This window comes from Perissodus microlepis, chromosome 17, assembly GCF_051167445.1.
Source record: "Perissodus microlepis isolate ML-2025 ecotype Zambia chromosome 17, ASM5116744v1, whole genome shotgun sequence".
Lineage (NCBI taxonomy): Eukaryota > Metazoa > Chordata > Actinopteri > Cichliformes > Cichlidae > Perissodus > Perissodus microlepis.
Genome location: NC_140477.1, coordinates 27,546,715 through 27,566,853, shown reverse-complemented (window position 1 = coordinate 27,566,853; position 20,139 = coordinate 27,546,715). Strand labels below are relative to the sequence as shown.

Genomic DNA, 20,139 nt, shown 5'->3' with positions numbered 1-20,139 from the left:
CCCAAGACTTTTAGGATAATATTCTATGGACTGACAAGGCAAGAGTGAAACTTTGCAAGGTTTGAGTCCTGTTACATCTGGCAAAAACAAACATAGCATCATAGAAAGATCATACCATCAGTCAAATATGGTTGCGGTAGTATGATGGTCTGGGCTGCTTTGCTGTTTCAGCAGCTGGACAACTTGAAATGGATGGCTTGATGGCTGAAATGGATGCAATCATGAATTCTACTAGAAAAATCTAAAAAAGAATGCCCGTCTGTCAGTTCATGACCTTAAGCTCAGGGACACTTGGGTTATGGACAATGAGCTGAAAGACTCCAGCAACTCCACCTGGATGGTTAAAAAAAACCCAAATGAATATTTTGCAGTGGCCTGTTAAGGTCTGTGCTTAAATCAGATTGAGCTGCTTTAGCATCACCTTAGACAGGCTGTTTAATTCAGCTCTCCAATGAGCCTGAATTAAAGCAATTCTACAAAGCAAAGTGGTGATATGAAAGACTCATTGCCAGTTATTGCAAAAGCTTGGAGATAGCTCTTGCTACAAAGGGTGACGCAAGCAGCAATTCAATTCAATTCAATTCAATTTTATTTATATAGCGCCAAATCACAACAAAAGTCGCCTCAAGGCGCTTCAATTAGGTTTAGGGGGCAATTACTATTTTACATTGAAGTGTAACAAATATGCAAAAACTAAGAGATCAAGAAGAGGGCAAATACCTTTTCACAGCACTGTACATACATGCAGTGTTAAATTCGGAGTTGCTGCAAGCACAGTTGTGTTTGCTTACATTTTTAAGCAAGGTAAAGAAAAGGTTTTGTTTCCTAAAAATAGAACACAAAAATTGTTTAGTTCACCTGAAGTAGTATATTTAGGGAATCCAAATTTTTATTTGCAGACTCAAACTCAAGATACTGCACCCCTTTAGTATATGGGTTTTCTATACAACCAAATGAGCTATACTGACATTTATTTGCAAAGATCTTATAAGGGAATAGAAATGTATTCAGGTTATTACCATTATAGATTGACCATCGCTATAGGGAAAAGTGTATTCCTGATATTTAAGGGGAAATGTATAAGAGCGATAAAGTCAGATTAAAAGATTGGTCAAAATCATTGTGGCTGAGCTCTCAGTCCTGCAGTAGTCATACTACAAAAGATTCAATACAACGACAAATGGTTATTTTTTCGCATGATTTTGCATTTCTGTTTCCAGATGGGCCCTCATATCATATTAACTTGATTTTTAATGGCTTTCAGCTCCAGTCCTAAGCACCGTTTCCTCATATAGCATCATAATGCTGCAGAATCAGATGTTCCTTAGTAGCAATTTATGCAAATTAGGTGCGACCGAGGTCATTTACAGCTATATTCTTAGTAATATCTGTGCTGTGCAAAAAAATTAAAGAGATGCAAAATGTTCATCCCTGATGGAAAATGGTGACAGGTTTAGTAAATGTTCCCATCTGTGTATAAAAGCTTGCAAACAGCTAAATTACAATGATGAAAAAGGTAACTTGCAGTGTTTTGAGCTGAGATGAATCTTCAGACAGCAGAAGAATGTACTGCCCTTTGTCAATGTAATAGTGAATAGTTATATATATATATATATATATATATAGCAAGAATATACAAAGATTTTATCCTCATTTACCTTACATATCATACCGCCCTGTACATAATGGCCCAGCTCACGGAGGATTTGTTTTTCATATGGAATATTTGTACGTCTCTGTAGCCATTATTCATGTTCCAAAGCTTCACGGTCTTTGTGAGATGAAGACAAAGCAAACATAAAAAAAAATGTAGGCTGTTACATTGTAAATCCATTTGGAGTTTCTTTTGTAACTTTCTAGCGCAGTCTTTGGAACTATGTACAGTATTTTTTTTTTCCTTTTATTTTTTTCCGTGAATACAAGAGGTGTCAGGGCAGCCATGATGGAGCTGCACAAAAACAACTGATAGGCTGCTTTTTCTGTGCTTCCAAAGTAAATAAATGTGGCTTGTAATGGGAAAAAATGAAGTGTATCTAGTGCAGAGGAGAAGTTTTCTTCACTAGTCAAAATGTACTCTGTGGCAGAAGGAGAAAGTTCGTTTGTGGCATTGATCTGTGTGAAATGAACTGACAGACAATGAACAGATTGCAGAGTGAACACCCGGCTTCTCTTTTGCCCATACTGCACACTGCGTCTCCATGACAGTTTACATGTCCTGCTGACAAAATGTGCTTATGATGGTGAGACAGCTTCCTCTCTCTTGCTGTGCACAGTCTCCACTCTGGAGGTGAGATATGCACAACTGACTCTCGCTGATGAGTTTCAGACAAGCTGGGTGCCGTTAAGACTGTTAACGCATTACATCGACTATCTTTTGACAAAATGTCACCAGATTTAAAATTTGATTTGAGGAAAAAGAAAAAGTCTTTTGCTCCTTTCTATTTTTCTCCACATCACACTGACTGCGCTCACTGTGATGCTGGAATACTAGAGGGGGCTTGCCGGTTCAAAGCACTTATAAAAGAAGAACAAAAAAATGGTCTCGAAACTAAGAAACACCAGAAGCCGTCTATAGACTTTAGCTCTGCATGATAATTATTTTTTCATGCCTAAGATATGCATCATTAGTGAGTAAAAGTACAGTACACTGGAGGGAACAAATTATAGAGCTGGAAAACAAAAAGAAAGGAAAAGAAAAGAAAACGCAATCACAAGTTTATATATTTAGTTATTTTTACCACTGGAAGGTGTTCTAAGCCATGTTTCTTTTTAAATAATTGTTTTCTAAATTAAAGTGGAAAAAACACATTTGAATATATTGCTTTTTGCACAGAACTGACAATATCAGTGAACTCACAATCATTTGTTTCAATTTTTTTCATATAACTGTGAAGTCTGCAGCAGCAGTATGTTAGTTTATCCAGCTGTTTAGTACACAGTTTCACCCTTATCATCACTTTGCTTAGCTTCACCATTTGTGTGTATTTTTCCAGCCCAACTAGAATCTAGAGACGCAGGACTGTGTAGACAAAATCCATTTAAATATGTTGTGTAAGTTCAAACACAACTCGATCGTATCCAGTTTGATAGCTGGTTTAAAAATTGACTCAGTAGAATATTACATGTATTATAGCCTCTTTTTATAATCAATTGCTTCATATCCAAAATATCAAAATGTTCTTCAAAAATGTTTTGTATATATTTACTGCATTTATTTGTTGGGTACACCCACATGCAATCTCCATCCACTGCAGTTTATCACTTTCATAGTATTTGTGTCGATATAGGAATATATCAAATGCTTTTCCAGTCAATGTACTAAACATTGAGAAGCTAAAATAATTTGTGGAAAAGGGTAAAAAAGCCTGATTTAGGAATTACATCTAACATTTATTCATCTATCTGTCCATCCTCTTCTGCTTATCCTTATCATTGTCGCAGGGGGTCTAGAGCCTATCCCAGCTATCCCAGGGCGAGAGGCGGGCTACAGCCTGGCCAGTCTGATGCAGGGCTAACACTACTGTTTATCATGGGATCAAATTCCCAGTGATACACACACTCACCAGCACACACACAGTGCAGTTTAATTTCTTTAGTCTAACAACTGTTTGAACAAACGATACTTTTCCCTTCAAAATTATGTTTTTTAGATGTAAATTACTTATACATGCACTTTTGTTTCCCTTAAATTAATTTACCAGCTGCACACGGCTACAGCAACAGAACAGCCACTCTGCTAAAGAACAAAAGTGGATTAAAAAATCTGACAGATGTGGAACATAGCAAGCGACAGACTAATTTACCACATTATGTTCCTGTCATGCATTCCATCTGCTCTTTCATTCAGAAACAATTTCGGTATATTGCTTCACTGATATAGTTTGTGGCTTGGAATAAATAGAGCATTTTGCTAATCATATACTATATGTATGGTTCTAGATGTACATAGGGCTAGACTAGACTCTGCACGTTTCCAACTTAAATAAATGATGTATTTTCCTAATGTGATCTTTATCAGCCTCTTATTAAACCTAATTTTGTTTTATAGGAAATTTTGTGTGATGCCAAAGCTGAAGCTATGATTTGATTACATTTCTGTATTTTGTGGTTGTTTATGCTTTTAACAAGAGTGTATCTTTTTAGTATTTTCAGCTCTGCCCAAAGTAAACAACATAAAAATTGTAACGTAATTAGCATTAGCTTATTTTACAGAGGGAGACTTTCCAATTACCCAATTAGCTCATTTTCTTAGCACTAAATATAAAATGGGTGTATTTCTAACTCATCATCTTTTTTTGACCTTGCATATTTGTAGTGAAACGACAAGTGATCCATCTATAGTAGGATGCGTTTTAGACTGGATAAGTGGACAGGAAATCTTTTCTACAGGGATTTCATGAAAACATTGAAGGATTTGAATGAATCGCTTAAATGTGGGACTTGCGTAGCAGGCATTGGTCTCTTGAGATTATGATGTGATACAGAACAAGCAATGACTGTTGATCTCCCCCATAATGCACCTTTCCTCCCCTACAGAGTCTAGTCAGGAAGCAGACAAAATCTAACTTAGCTGTGTTTCTTCAGAAAGCACTTAACCATGCATATGAAACTCATAGTTTCAATCTGTTAGTTAAAGTAATGACTCAGTTTTACTCCTTACAGTGCAAGAGTTGGTTGCTCTAAATTACATTTAACATATTTTCACGTGTCATTAACGAATCATATAGAGCAGGAGAAGACAGAGGGACTTTGACATTTACATTTCATGGCTTCATAATTGTGAAGTACCGCATAACTGCTATATCCATAGCCATATTTTCATTTCATGCCCACATATTTATTGTTCAACTTCCCATCTATATCCACTGCATCTCTTATTTATAGGCAAAAATCTGAAAAGAAATACATGCAAAAAGTGTTTTTTGTATTGTTTATATTTTTTAAGTATGTGTGGGGAAAAACGCTTTTTCTATCCTGAGTCATCTCTGTTTTTGTTTATAGATGTTAAAATGTAACAGCTTCCACAAAGAAAGAAAGTATGCTCTATAATTCTTAAAAATTAAAATACAGTGTTTATTCTTAATGAAATGTCAAATTACTCAAAGTTATATGACCGTCTAATAATTACTCAGCTTACCTGCTGATGTGAACAATCAGGAACATTTTATAAATATTATATTTGACAATAAAGTAGAAACTCAACACCCAACAAAAGAGAAAGCACCTGATGTAAGCATAATGACCCGAAAGGGAAAAGAGATGTGAGCGAAGACAGTAAATGGGATTGTGAGACTTCACATTGATGAAAAGCATACGTGATGATCACTATCAAACTAAGTGGCTCACAGGTTTTCTCCATACGGAGGAGCATTGAGTTTGTCATCAAAATATAGATTTTTTTATTGTTTGGTTTAGAAACAATGAGATTAATGTTTGAAGCCATGTGATTCTTGTGTTATGTACTCTGCATCAACAATGAATCTTACCCACTGCTCCGTCTCTGTCGCAGGCCCTTTAGCTACTGGCTGAACTACATCCTCTCCATCATGTACTGCAGCGAAAACAATCACATCGGCTCTTACCTGGAGGAAACCCGGAGCTGCTCCTGCCCTTATGAGCATCCTCCCTGCCAGGGCTTGATCCCATGCACAGTGGGGGAGGGCACCTCCTGTGCGTCATGCTCCTATGAGAATCGCTCCCGCTGCGCCACCTGCAACCAGGGTTACATGCTGAGCCAGGGTGTGTGCCGCAATGAAGTGCCAGACTCCACTGACCACTACATAGGCTTTGAGACTGACCTGCAGGACATGGAGCTGCGCTATCTTCTCCAGAAACGTGACAACCGCATCAGCATTCACGGCATCTTCGTAAGCAACGACGTCAGGCTGAATAATTGGTTTGACCCATCGTGGAGGAAGAGAATGTTGCTGACACTGAAAAGTAACAAATACAAGTCAAACCATGTCCACATGCTCCTGGGGATGTCTCTACAGATCTGCCTTACCAAGAACATCACTCTGGACCCCATGCTGTCTGTTTATATCAATCCGTTTGGCGGGAGCCACTCAGAGAGCTGGATCATGCCCATTGAGCAGAAGAACTATCCAGACTGGGAGAGGACTAAATTAGACCTTCCTTATGACTGTTATAATTGGACTCTGACTTTAGGCAACAAGTGGAAAACATTTTTTGAGACAGTGCATTTTTATCTACGGAGCCGGATCAGAGGCACCTCAAGTAACGGGAATGGAACTGTATATTATGAACCCTTGGAGTACCTGGAATCGGGACGAAATCTAGGCTACATGAAGATCAACAGCATCCAGGTGTACGGCTATAGTATGCACTTTGACCCGGAAGCGATCCAGGACTTGATTTTACAGCTGGACTACCCATATACTCAGGGATCGCAGGACTCAGCCCTGCTGCAGCTGCTGGAGATCCGGGATCGGGTCAACAGGCTTTCCCCACCAGGAGCTCAGCCACTGGACCTGTTCTCCTGTCTGCTGCGGCACCGGCTCAAACTGTCCACTACAGATGTTGCCAGGATCCAGGCAGCGTTGCAGACTTTCAGTGCCAAGCAGCCAAACTCGATGGAATACGAAACAACCAAATTATGTAGCTAAGAAGTGGGCAGGTGGCCAGGCGCACAGATGGAAGAGCAGTCACCACACAACTCTGACGATAGTTAAGAGCAATTCTGGAGCAGTGCAAGGGACATTTGGGGGACATGTTATTTGTTGTCATGGGTCTCAAGAGTGCATTTGAGATTCTTATGTCAGCTTTTGGTATAAATTTGTATTACGTCTTAGAAATAAGGAGGATTTCACCATACTTGCCTCATTGTTTGTTTTTTTTCTCTCCTGATGAAAACAATAACTTTAATAGTTATTAATATGAATTTCAATATTTGCCATCACTGATATTTTGCCAGCGTGCTGATGTTTGTAGATTGCACAAATCTGAATTGCTCACATACGTAAACAAAAGGCTTTTGCTGATAAAATATTACCCAAGCAATGTAGTCACCTCACTCATTTCATTTCAACACCAGCATGTTCCTCGCTACATTTGCTTTCTAAAAAAAGCCCAACATAAGTAATTGTTTTAATATCACAGTCCTCCTTCTTTGGCTGGAAAATTATGGGCACCGTGTTCTTTTTGCTTTTCATATCATGATAAAATCACTCATTTTTTTAAGCTATACTTCACATTTTTGTAAGAAAATAGTCATTGCCATAAACGAAGTGAATAAATAAATGCTGTATTACTCCGGACTTGCTGACAAACAATGTATCATGTTCACAATATATGTTACATGTGCTCTTATTTTTATAATGCTGTTGTTTGTGAAGCAAAAGTTACAAAAACACTGTCTATAAAATGTATAATACGATTTGTTAATACACTAAATAAAATACATTTTTATGTGTGGTCTGTACATGGTGTTCTTGTGTACATAGATGCTTTTTGGCTTTCTAAATGGTACTGTAATAACTAATATAGTGCCATTTATAATGAGTTGATCAGATTTATGATAGGGGTTACTAACATTATTTATTCTGTTGTCACGTTTCAAAAATGTCACTTTTGATTTTGATGCTCTCATGACTCAACAAGAGACGCGACTGAACAGCCAATCAGTGGCATGCAGTGTGACGATGTCACATTTTATTACCTGCTCAGATTGCTCGGAATCCCAGCCAAGCAGGTGCTAAAAAAAGTACCTGATACCAGGTAGTATCAGGACTTAATGGAAAACTGTGGCGAACCATGGTGAGTTGATCCCAGTAGGTACTAATGGAAAAGGGGCTTAAATGCGACATTTCCAATTCATTTTTTAAAAAAATCATTCCAAAACAAAGCTAGATATTGTTACACTATGACTTCTTCATTTTATGTATGATCGCTCATTTTAAAGGTCACCTAAACAGGACATTGATATCATTAAAGTTACTGACAGCTACTCTTGGTGCTGCTATCAGGAAAACATTTTTGATTTGAATAGTAGAATCATAATATTACTAGTTTCATTTGTTGGTAAGTTGTTTAGTTATTGCTCAGCATTAACTTTATGAAGCTTATTTTATAATTTATCTATTTGTTTAAATCCAAATCTGTCCTATGACAAAACCCTTACTCGGTACACCCACAATCAACGTCAGTCTCCTTCCTACTTTTGCAGCACTTCTTTACTAGCAAATGAACTAAATTCGCACAGCTATAGTGATAGCGCGAGAACACTTGAAGAAACTATTGCCATTGAACTGACTGCCAATTTCCAAAACCACAGTTTCATTGCATGAAATAAATCAGTCCACGCCTCCCACCTGAGCTGCTCACAATGATCTGCAATCACCCACAAATACTTTTATTTAATAACAATTCTGATTAATTTTGAGTCAATTAAATTGGGTTATTTTTCCAGTATTTTCAAGCCCTCACAACTTCATGAGCGCAGGAGATAAATTAAATAATATTCAATCAATTGAAAAAATAATCAATAAAAACACACAAATTGTTTGGAATTTACCAGTTAGGAATATTTCTATTGTATGAATATATATACACATATATAATAACAAAATTACAACAACATTTTTAACATGACTACATGATGAGAAACACTCATTGCAGGAATAGTTCCCTATCAGAGGAGTAAGAAATACATTTTTACACCTACTGCATCCCTGAACTTCAATATTGTGAGATTTATAATAACATACAATCCTGTGCAAAAGTCTTGAGTCATTCTTTTATATTTATGTTATGCAATCAACCATGCAGTATTTTAAGGTTGGACGGACAGCAGATCTCCACCAGATCGTCTTCACCTCAGCAGCAGTAATCAGGTTCTCTGCACCAAAGATTTGAATTCCCTGAGAATTAATATTGTTGCTCCATCTGTTTTAGTGATTTCTTCCCTCATTTGGATTCCTACTCCACTCCTCTGTTTGCTGCTCTGAGGAGTTCTGCACTGCCTTCGGCTTCAATTCTGTTGGTACCTGAAAGAGAAGGACTCACCTGGAACACTCACCCGCCTACACATTCACCACAGGCACTCTTAGCCTCTGGATCCAACCAGTCCCATTCACAAGTAAGATTGTTCTCATTAATGTCATCCTTATATTACCCTCTCTTTCCCTCCATGGGGCTTCCAGCAGTCCATCACTGAGTTAACCATAACTCAAGCTCTGCTCCTGTCCTCGGTAAATAACTTGTTGTTTCCCATTAAACCTTTTTTAAAAATTCCTTCAGTGTATTGAGTCTGAATTCAGAATATTCATTTAGCCAATATGAGAGTTTTCTGTTAAGTGTAAACATCACACTGGTTAAGGCCTTGAGTTAGGTGTCTTTTATTATGCTGAAATGATTGATAGGTCAGTGTTAAGTGGCTTAACAAATAAAATGGTCAGATACTGACTGACTAGTTTGAAAATAGCAACCAGTGTCCAGCATTGTTTTTCCTGTGAGGATGAGCCATTGTTTGACTTATTTTAGAAATGCAGCAATATGTGCAATAGTCAGTAGTGATAAGAAGAAAGTTTCTGGATTTAAGATCTCTTCTAGGCTTTAGATTTGTTCTCATGCATTGATGTTTGATGCAGTGGGGAAGACACAGCATCAAAGCCTGATATCTCAGGTGTTTCTCCCCGTGGTTTGTAGTCTGTTGTAATTTGCAGGGTTTATGTCTTACTCCAACCTGAAATATAAGCCTCAAACTCCAGATCCTTTAGGTGCTTTGTACTTAGTGTAGTTTGCAGCTCTGACCCCAACACACAAACACATTGTAGTATGCGTGTGTGTGTATCTGTTTCACATGATGAAAGCACGAGTTTTCCCCACGTTTAGATGGCAGTGATGCTTTTATGCTAGAAGTCTCAGCTACTTCTTTCTGCTAGAACAGCAGAAGGATAAAAACTAAATACTTTTATTCAACCACAAGTTTTGCACCACTTAAAGCTTTTTAAGCTTAAGGCAGCTTAAAAAATGAACAATGGAGTACTTTTAGCTATGCAACTGAACGATAATGTGTGATAAATTACTCAATATATGAATCTTAGCATTGCTTTACTTATATAATGGATTGCACTGCTAGAAAGAGTAGATCAGTAGATGATTGGACCTTGCAAAAACACTCTGATATAACTCTGACACAAGGTAACATTGCATGGAAAGAATACATATTTGCTAGTTAGATGAAATCTCACAAGCATAAAATGCTTCACTCATTTGTTTTCTCATATCTGAGCTAAACTCCTGTAACATACTAATACTGTAATTATACGATAGCAGCAGGGAATTTATGCTTTCCAACATTTAATAGAACATAGCGTAAGCCCCAACATGCACCAGACTGTCTGGTATTTTGCTTTTGTCATTATTTTTCTGCACAGTTATTTGGCTTGAAATTATCCACGCATTACAGTAATCAAAGTAACCCCTGTGTGTAATGTTCTCTTACTCCATGTAGCCACTTCTATTTAATTTAACATAAAAGTGATGTTTTCCACAAACAGCAGCTCCAAGAGACAATAGGGAACCAAGCATGAATCTAATTTTTTCATGCGTCTGACTATCATTATAATGCGTCTATCAAGAAAAACAAAGAAAAGAAATGGAAAAATTGTACTGTATCTCTAAGAAAGAATAAAGGGAAAGCTTTTGCATGTCCACAGTTTTATGCCTTTAGCATTTATTATAAATATATTGTGTTTTGCTCCCGCATTTCAAAAATATGCATTTTAGATGAACTGGTGATTCTAAACTGGCCATACTCTAGATGTGACCCAGATAAAATGTTTGACGTGTTCAAAATCAACCATTGCATGAATACATGATTAGATCTAACTTCTTTTCTAAAGTAGCATGAGTGGCCATTGAATCACTCCAAAATGAGATATACATTTAAATAAATTGTTCACAAATATGGTAACTGTAGTTGGCATCGCAGTTTACAAGCAGTTAATAATAAAGAGTTTTTGATTTGAATAACAGAAACCGTTGATGTAAGTGTAATTTGTTGGTAAAATTCAGTTATGCTTACTTCCTGAAACCAACCTATTGTTTATTTATGGCTGCATCCAAATCTAGGTGGACAAAACCCTTAACTTAGGCTTTGAACACCCATAAATCACACCAGACTCATTATTACTTTTGCTGAACTTCTTTATTGGCAAATTAACCTAATTCAAGAATTTACACTGATTAGGCATAATGGCTACTGAGAGGTTAACTGAATAACACTGATTATCTCTTCATCATGGCACCTGCTAGTAGGGGATGTATTAAGAAGATTTTTTCTTCAAGTTGATGTGTTAGCAGCAGGAAAAATTGGCAAGTATAGGGATTTTGTTTGAAAGAGCCAAACTGTGACAGATAGACGACTGTGTCAGAACATCTCCAAATCTATCAAAAATGAGAGAAACAAAGTCACATCAGTGTAAGTGTGAGAAATGTAAAACCAGTTGAAAAAAATAGTTTTAAGGAACTTCAAGTGTTCATGAGAGCTGAGGGCAGGTGGTCAGTAAACAAGTGTGTTCTGGTATCTTATATTAAACTTAGATGTTTTTATTATGATCATTAAGATTTTGCTGTGATGTGTTTTGGACCACGGAAACCTTTCAGATTACGTTATTTAATCTGTTTTGGTGATAAGGACTCTCCCCGACCTGATCATAAGATATTCAAACAGGAGCTTACTGATAGCAGTCCTTTGATACTTGAGACATGATGATATGGTGTTTCTGTCTGTGCTGACAAGAGCCAGACAAGAGTCTTGGTCTTAGTCACTTAGACAACAAACACCGTTATCACGGATATCCACAGATATTTAAGGAAGCACTGACACGACAAAACTTGCAATTGCAATGAATAATCATTTTAAAAACTGTAACTTAAAAAAAAGAAGAAATGAATAATCAAATAAGACAATCAAGTGTTTCAGAACAAAACTGTTCAGACTGTATGAAGTATTAAGGTGTGCTCCCCTCTAGGCTCAGAGAGCAATAACTTGATGGTCCACCACAGCTCAACTCTGAGGGGCTAACAGAGCTGCAGTGATATTTAATCAAAAAATTGTAAAAGTTCCAGTATAGAAGCTCAATGCTGTTCCAAGGCTCTTCAGAATTTGTCCATTTGAATGAACTCACAGCTTAAGAGCCCTGAAAGCTATATTGTAAAGATCCTCAAAGAAAATAGCTTTCCAGCCTTCTTGAACGAAGGTTGGAAAAAAAATGAGCTGAGCATTCTTTTCATGAAAAGCAACTGCATGTGGGGAATGTTTAAAATGCCATGTAAATAGACTTGGGTTTTTTTCTTGAGTAACAGTTTAGGAAAATACAGTAAGACTCACTTTCATTTTTCTTTTTTTCATATAAAATTAAGTTTATGCTTGTTAGTGAAAAACACGCTCAATGTCTTGTCTGTCTTGTACTTATTTAACGCTGCTAGACCATTAGTGATATGCCTTTTAGACGCAAATGTCTGACCACTCATAGCAACGTTACAATACCTCCAAGTATGTGGTAAATGGATTGGCACTTTCATCGCCCTTTTCTACTCAGAGCAGAAAAGCGCTATGAAAAGCCTCATTCCCTTTACTTGCACATTCATACAACATCTTTTTGACACACACTCACTCAGATGCATCAGGACCAACTTGGGGCTCAGTACATACTTTGACACACAGACTGTAGTAGCCAGGGATTTGGCATGAAAAACAGCCACCAGATTCAGTGGTATAGTTTGAAAAGGATTGACGGTAAAGATCAAGGTTTTTATTGTATGGCCAATAAGGTTATGGAACCTTCCTAATTATCCTTATTTTTCCATACATAAATATAACAGTGATGGTAACTAATGATAGCTGTTCATTTACTGCATATCCACTAATTAGATTATTAATTGCTGTATGTGAAGGAGGTTAATTGGGATTCACTGTTCTTTTGCTGGAATACACTACACTACATTGTCTTCAAACCAGGAGTAGAAAATGAAGTCTCTAGTCTCTTTGTATTTTTACAAATGTAGCAAGAGTTGCACATACATAACACTGTTTGTGTTACAGCAGGTGGATGGGTAGCCGTCTGGCTTAACAACTCTTCTGGCAAAAACCCTGAACATTAATATTTATAGTCTAATTAACAGAATTACATACTGTGCACTACCATCGTTTAGTGCACTTAGTTTGGGGTTTACAAAGAAAATGTATTTTATTTATAATTTGTTCATCCTTTTAGACTATGCAAAGATGACAGGTATGTTATCTGGCCTTAGTGTAGCCTAGTATCTACATATTATTACTGACATTATTACTCATTATTATACCTTCAAGATTCAAATCATCTTTTGTTTCCCCAAACTGTGGTCCACAGCTTCTTTGTCATATCAAATGAAGTTTGTTGCATATTCAAACTCAAAGGTTTACATTAAATTCTTTACATGATGCACTTTCAACTTTCAAACAGCAGCATTTCTCTTCTCCAAAGGCAGGTGTTCTGTGATTTTGAGACTCAAAATATTCTCAGCAGCTTGTTCTCCTTTGCTTGTTGCTCGCTGTCATGTAGTTTCTCCTCGGCATACTTCTGGCTCCAGAACAATCTGCATTGCTCTTTGAAAATGTACTTCATAGTTCACCACACAAGCTGCAATCAGTAACAATTCCCAAAGTGACCCTGAGAGTCACGGCCCTTTCTCCAGCAGAAAGAAAACACTACTGCAAACTCATAATGCCTTAATAGTGGCACTAAAGCATAATGTTAAAGGATGAAAAGGAAAGAGCACCATCTGCACCAACTGTGGTGGGTGAAGGTGACAATATTATCATTATCTGGATGCCAGATCCTTAGAGGAAACATTCCCTCGGAAAGTTGAGTGGGTGGTGAGACACGATGTCCTAGCTTGACAAGAGACAGCTTGTGACTGCTTTAAAGACGCAAATGGAAAAAAAGAAGAAAAAAGAGAACGCGGGCAATGCGGTTCATATAATAAACGTCAAAAACACGAAGGAGTTTTGAAGGTTATTGACATGCAGGTGGCCTACCTACACTGCACTTGAGCTGAATATTTTGAGAACAAATGTTTAGGGGTATAAGTTATTTTTATGCACATTCCACTTCCTTGCCAGAGGGAGTAAGTGAATCTAATTTAGCGGCAATAAAACTAAATTAATGGACTACAAGCATCAGAGCACATAAAGAACTAATTCCATCTGAAAGTAACATTAACACTGAGAATATGTAATTGTGAAAGAGGTCTATAAAAATACTGATTTGGTCGGCCAAATGCAAATGTGTTCCTCAATCAGCTCTGCCAAGTTCTGTCCAGGCGTGACATGCAAACTCGATCTGAGGCAAACTTTTTCCCCCAAATCATCAGATTTGAGGGTAGCCTGGAGGAGAATAGAATATTTTGGATAATGGGGTAGAAAAATTCAACTTTCAGCTTTGAGAAACTGTAGTTGTATTTGTTCTGCCTCACAGAAGCTGCATCAGTGTGATGTGTACAAGTGTTTGCTTGTATGGACACACGGAGCATTGTTAATCACCTCTTCTATGTAAAAGTTTGGCCCTTTTAGCTCATTGCTTTATATTGTTGATGTTGTTTCTGTTTTGTCTCACAAGCTTTCATATCAGCAATCTAGTGGTTTTAGAGCTAACAAGTGTTAATAAATCCAGCAACAAATTAGCTAAAAGGTGAAGTTGGAAAAAAGGCAACACAGTCAGTATTTCGGTTTGGTTTGTTCCCAGCATCCTCTCATTTGCATTGTTTCCACTGTCTTCCAATTTTAAAAAAATCATCCAGTTGAAATCAGTCTTTCATCATTTATCAATATAAACTTTAGGCTACAGTTCCACTCACTGACATAAATCTCAGTCATTTTGAGGACACACACAATATCTTTCTTTTAGTGTTTAAGTCTCTGGTTCTCTTCCATAGCATGTCTTCTACCCTGTCTTCCTTCTCTCACCCCAACCGGTCGCGGCAGATGGCCGCCCCTTCCTGAGCCTGGTTCTGCCGGAGGTTTCTTCCTGTTAAAAGGGAGTTTTTCCTTCCCACTGTCGCCAATGTGCTTGTTCATAGTGGGTCATATGTTTGTTGGATTTTTCTCTGTATGTATTATTGTCAGGTCTACCTTACAATATAAAGCGCCTTGAGGCGGCTGTTGTTGTGATTTGGCGCTGTATAAATGAAATGAAATTGAATTGAATTAAGTGTCAACACAAGGCCGACAGAACAGTTGAAAACCAGCTCAAAGAACGCTTCACAGAGAAAATGTTGTAGTCAAAAAAATTCTTCTTTAAAAACGGGTATAGATAGAAATGTTTATCTGAAAATCAACCTTGGGTTGATTGTTTGCACATGCTATGAGTTAGCAGGAGAAATCAGGTGTTTCTGAATGAGGTGCAGTTTCTACTGTACCACCACATTTTTGTGCTTTTTTTCCAATAAAAATTAATGTTCAGAACTCCACTTTACAAAAGGTGTAGATCATTTTACGATTTATCACCTCCTGCCACTCACCATCACTTTTTTTTTCATGTTTGATTTCTTAGGGTTTTTTTATTCTGTCCACCTAGCATGCAGATTTCTTTTAAAGGATACATAATTTAATTGGTATGGTTACTGAATTAAGTACCCTTGTGTCTTAGATTACTCCATTCCAGAAAGAAAAGAAATGTAATGTAATTACAGCAATGCAATACATTAGAATGCATTACACCCACCAGTGTCTGTTGGGTTGCTCAGGGTTGCTTGCTTGGAAAATATTTTCTAGCTGACATATTCAATTCAATTTCAATTTTATTTATATAGCGCCAAATCACAACAAAAGTCGCCTCAAGGCGCTTCATAGATACAGAGAAAAACCCAACAATCATATGACCCCCTATGAGCAAGCACTTTGGTGACAGTGGGAAGGAAAAACTCCCTTTTAACAGGAAGAAACCTCCGGCAGAACCAGGCTCAGGGAGGGGCGGCCATCTGCTGCGACCGGTTGGGGTGAGAGAAGGAAGACAGGATAAAAGACATGCTGTGGAAGAGAGACAGAGGTTAATAACAGATATGATTCAATGCAGAGAGGTCTATTAATACATAGTGAGTGAGAAAGGTGACTGGAAAGGAAAAACTCAATGCATCATGGGAATCCCCCGGCAGCCTACGTCTATTGCAGCATAACTAAGGGAGGATTCAGGGTCACCTGGTCCAGCCCTAACTATATGCTTTAGCAAAAAGGAAAGTTTTAAGCCTAATCTTAAAAGTAGAGATAGTTTCTGTCTCCCGAATCCAAACTGGAAGCTGGTTCCACAGAAGAGGGGCCTGAAAACTGAAGGCTCAGCCTCCCATTCTACTTTTAAATACTCTAGGAACAACAAGTAGGCCTGCAGAGCGAGGGCGAAGTGCTCTAATAGGGTGATATGGTACTACAAGGTCATTAAGATAAGATGGGGCCTGATTATTTAAGACCTTGTATGTGAGGAGCAGGATTTTGAATTCAATTCTGGACTTAACAGGAAGCCAATGAAGGGAAGCCAAAACAGGAGAAATATGCTCTCTCTTTCTAGTCCCTGTCAGTACTCTTGCTGCAGCATTTTGGATTAGCTGAAGGCTTTTCAGTGAGTTTTTTGGACATCCTGATAATAATGAATTACAGTAGTCCAGCCTGGAAGTAATAAATGCATGAACTAGTTTTTCAGCGTCACTCTGAGACAGGATATTTCTAATTTTAGAGATGTTGCGCAAATGGAAGAAAGCAGTCTTACATATTTGTTTAATATGTGCGTTGAAGGACATGTCCTGGTCAAAAATGACTCCAAGGTTCCTCACAGCGTTACTGGAGGCCAAGGTAATGCCATCCAGAGTATGAATCTGGTTAGATACCATATTTCTAAGATTTTCAGGGCCGAGTACAATAACCTCAGTTTTATCTGAATTAAGAAGCAGAAAGTTAGCGGCCATCCAGGTCTTTATGTCTTTAAGACATTCCTGCAGTTTAACTAATTGGTGTGTGTTATCTGGCTTCATGGACAGATAGAGCTGGGTGTCATCTGCATAGCAGTGAAAATGTATGCTATGTCTTCTAATGATGCTGCCTAAGGGAAGCATGTATAATGTAAACAGAATTGGTCCTAGCACTGAACCCTGTGGAACTCCATAATTAACCTCAGTGTGTGAAGAGGACTCTCCATTTACATGCACAAATTGGAGTCTATTAGATAGATATGATACAAACCACTGCAGTGCAGTACCTGTAATACCTACAGCATGTTCTAATCGCTCTAATAGGATATTATGGTCAACAGTATCGAACGCTGCACTGAGGTCTAGCAGGACAAGCACAGAGATGAGTCCACTGTCAGAGGCCATAAGAAGATCATTTGTAACCTTCACTAAAGCTGTTTCTGTGCTGTGATGAGCTCTGAAACCTGACTGAAACTCTTCAAATAAACCATTCCTCTGCAGATGATCTGTTAGCTGTTTGACAACTACTCTTTCAAGGATTTTTGATATGAAAGGAAGGTTGGAGATTGGCCTATAATTAGCTAAGACTGCTGGGTCTAGAGATGGCTTTTTGAGTAAAGGTTTAACTACAGCCAGCTTGAAGGCCTGTGGTACATAGCCGATTATTAGAGATAGGTTGATCATATTTAAGATCGAAGAATTAATTAATGGCAGGACTTCTTTGAGCAGTTTTGTAGGAATGGGGTCTAAAAGACACGTTGATGGTTTGGAGGAAGTAATTATTGAAGTTAACTCAGAAAGATCAATTGGAGAAAAAGAGTCTAACTTAACATCAATGGTACTAAGAGTAGCTGTAGATAATATTACATCTGTGTAATATTATCTTATATACATATAAAGGTTGATGGAGCAAAGAAGTCTACTAAGAAGTCTATGTGTAATACAGTAATTTCAGATGAAATTTTAAGAAATACACAAGCCAATCAAGTCAAGCTGATGTGTGGCATCCAGCTAACTCCACTGAGGGTTTGCTATACTAGCTTGCCGAGTCTAAATATATGAATTACTTGTTAGGCCACATCAGTGGGCAAAATATTGACTTACTCAACAAGCATCACATTCGAAGTGGGCAAGGGGTAACTCAGACTGCAGACACAGAAAGCTCTCATTCTAGAGGCTAGCGCTCACATTTAGACTTTTTATCTATGGTTTAGGTTCAGGTTCAGGTTGTATGAACATAGGTCACAAGCTGGCCACAAAGTTTTGAACAATAATCCTTTCATTATTATTTTTTTCTCCCTTTTTGCTTTTGCTATTTAGTTCTACAGAAACATCATTTCTAAGACACAGTATTTGTTGTTTGGCCTGCTTTTTTAGTGTCACTGTTGTGTTGGTGACATGTGGTTCTCCATAGACTCTGTGTCAGCTAAAACTCACGCCCTATTGAGGTATTAAATCAAATCTCTGAAGAATGTGATGAATTCCCACCTGAAATATATTCATATCTTAAATTACCATTTCACTCTGTTTTTAAATATGCAACTGCAGAAAAACAATGCAGACCTTTGTGTTATTATAGCTGCTTTGGATTAAAGAAAGCTGATAACACACATGTCTAGCGCAACATTTATCAAACTTTAATAAGAGGTTTAGAACCTCTGATGTGAAAACTGAGCTATTTCTGCTCTGGGCTTTCAAAGCTCCTTGTCAATGCCAGCAAAATGCTCCTCGCAGCCCTTATAGTTCTTATTAGGACTCAAAGCCCATTTCTCTGATCTCTTTTCATTCTTTAAAGAAGAGGAAAAGGAAACGTGAGGCTTAAAAGAGATACTACAGTCACCAAAATATGCTAACCTCATTTCTTTAGAAAATAAAACACGTCTCTTTTTGTTCCTGCTCTCTTATCCACAACTCTTTGAATATCACAGCTTGCCCTCTTGCCCAACCTACTAATGCATGTCAGGAAAAAAAGTATTTTGTGTCCATTTCTATTCAAATTGCTTATGATAGCAGGAGCGCCATGGTTTCCTCTGGGGCTGAGAAATGTTCATTTGAAAAATCGCCCGGACGTGCACGGAGGTTGCCAACCTCAATTTTTGATGCAGTAGCTCATTTTGTGTGTCTTCCTCAGGAGTCACAGCCCAGCCCCACCGGAGGCCTAGCCACACTAGCCAGCCAATTATCAGGGCCTTTTCCTGCACCTGCCCACTGCAGGCTCGAGTATGGATCTGCAGCTCCACTCCAGGCTGAGAAGCAATCAAAGCTGATGCCCTACTACTGCTTAACTCTGAGAAACTCAAAACTGCTCAAAGAAAAACACAATTTCAGTTCATCCACTGTCTTGGATGAAAGATATGAGAAAATAATGACAATGAGCTGGAAGTCATTTTGATACATTGTAAAACTCAAAGCATACCTAGGGTGAAACTTTTTAGCTCCTGTTGATTAAATGAACCCTTTTCCAAAGTCAAAACCAAAATGATTCAGCGATAAAATGTAGAAATTTTATCATTTTGAGAAACATGCTAATTTTTCATTTGATGACACCAATATGAAATTTTTTTTGTTTTGTTTTCTTCTTTCATCGCTTATTCTTTTAATAACTCGCTGGAAGTGTTTGGGAGCTGAGGAGACCAAGCAGTGCACTTTTGAAGTTGAAATGCACGCTTGCTTCTTTGATTTCTCAGACCACTGGACAGTTTTCCACTTTGCCTCAGACCAACTTAAATGAGCTCAGTCCTTGAGAAGTCAGCTCTGTTTTCTGCAACAACCTAACCAACTAGTGTTAGTGCCTAAACCTAACTAATCATAGAGTGAAAGTGAATGTAAAAAGAGTGTGAAAACAAAACTAATCAGCAAGGAGGGAGAAAAAATGAAGCACTCAAAAACATGAACCACTCAGCCCCTGAGATCAGAAACTGACTTAAGACACAGTCACTCCTCTAGCTTTCTAATGAGGACTCTATTACTTGGAAACCCACCGTTAGCTCTCGGCTTCTAATATTGCCGCCCCTGATGTGGCTAGGCAACAACACAAAAGGAAGCCGTGCACTGTTGTGATACCTGCTGCTTTACCCTGCTACTTATCTGAGATTTTATGCCTTGCACCTTGTGTACACACATTCCTTCAGATTCTCAGAGTTTGATGATGAAATCATGTAGTTGAATGTCACATTG

At 37.9% G+C, this 20,139-nt stretch overlaps 1 protein-coding gene across 2 annotated transcripts in view; it reads left to right on the top strand.

Moving 5' to 3' along the window:
- Positions 1-7,441, top strand: part of LOC146369801 (BMP/retinoic acid-inducible neural-specific protein 3-like) — a 59,835-nt gene extending 52,394 nt beyond the window's left edge. For both annotated transcript variants that reach the window (XM_084909335.1, XM_084909334.1), the window contains one exon: positions 5,510-7,441. In XM_084909335.1, coding sequence (XP_084765461.1) covers positions 5,510-6,626 — 1,117 coding nt within the window. In that variant the 3' untranslated portion in view covers positions 6,627-7,441. The remainder of the gene's footprint in view (positions 1-5,509) is intronic.
- The last annotated feature ends 12,698 nt before the right edge of the window (positions 7,442-20,139 follow it).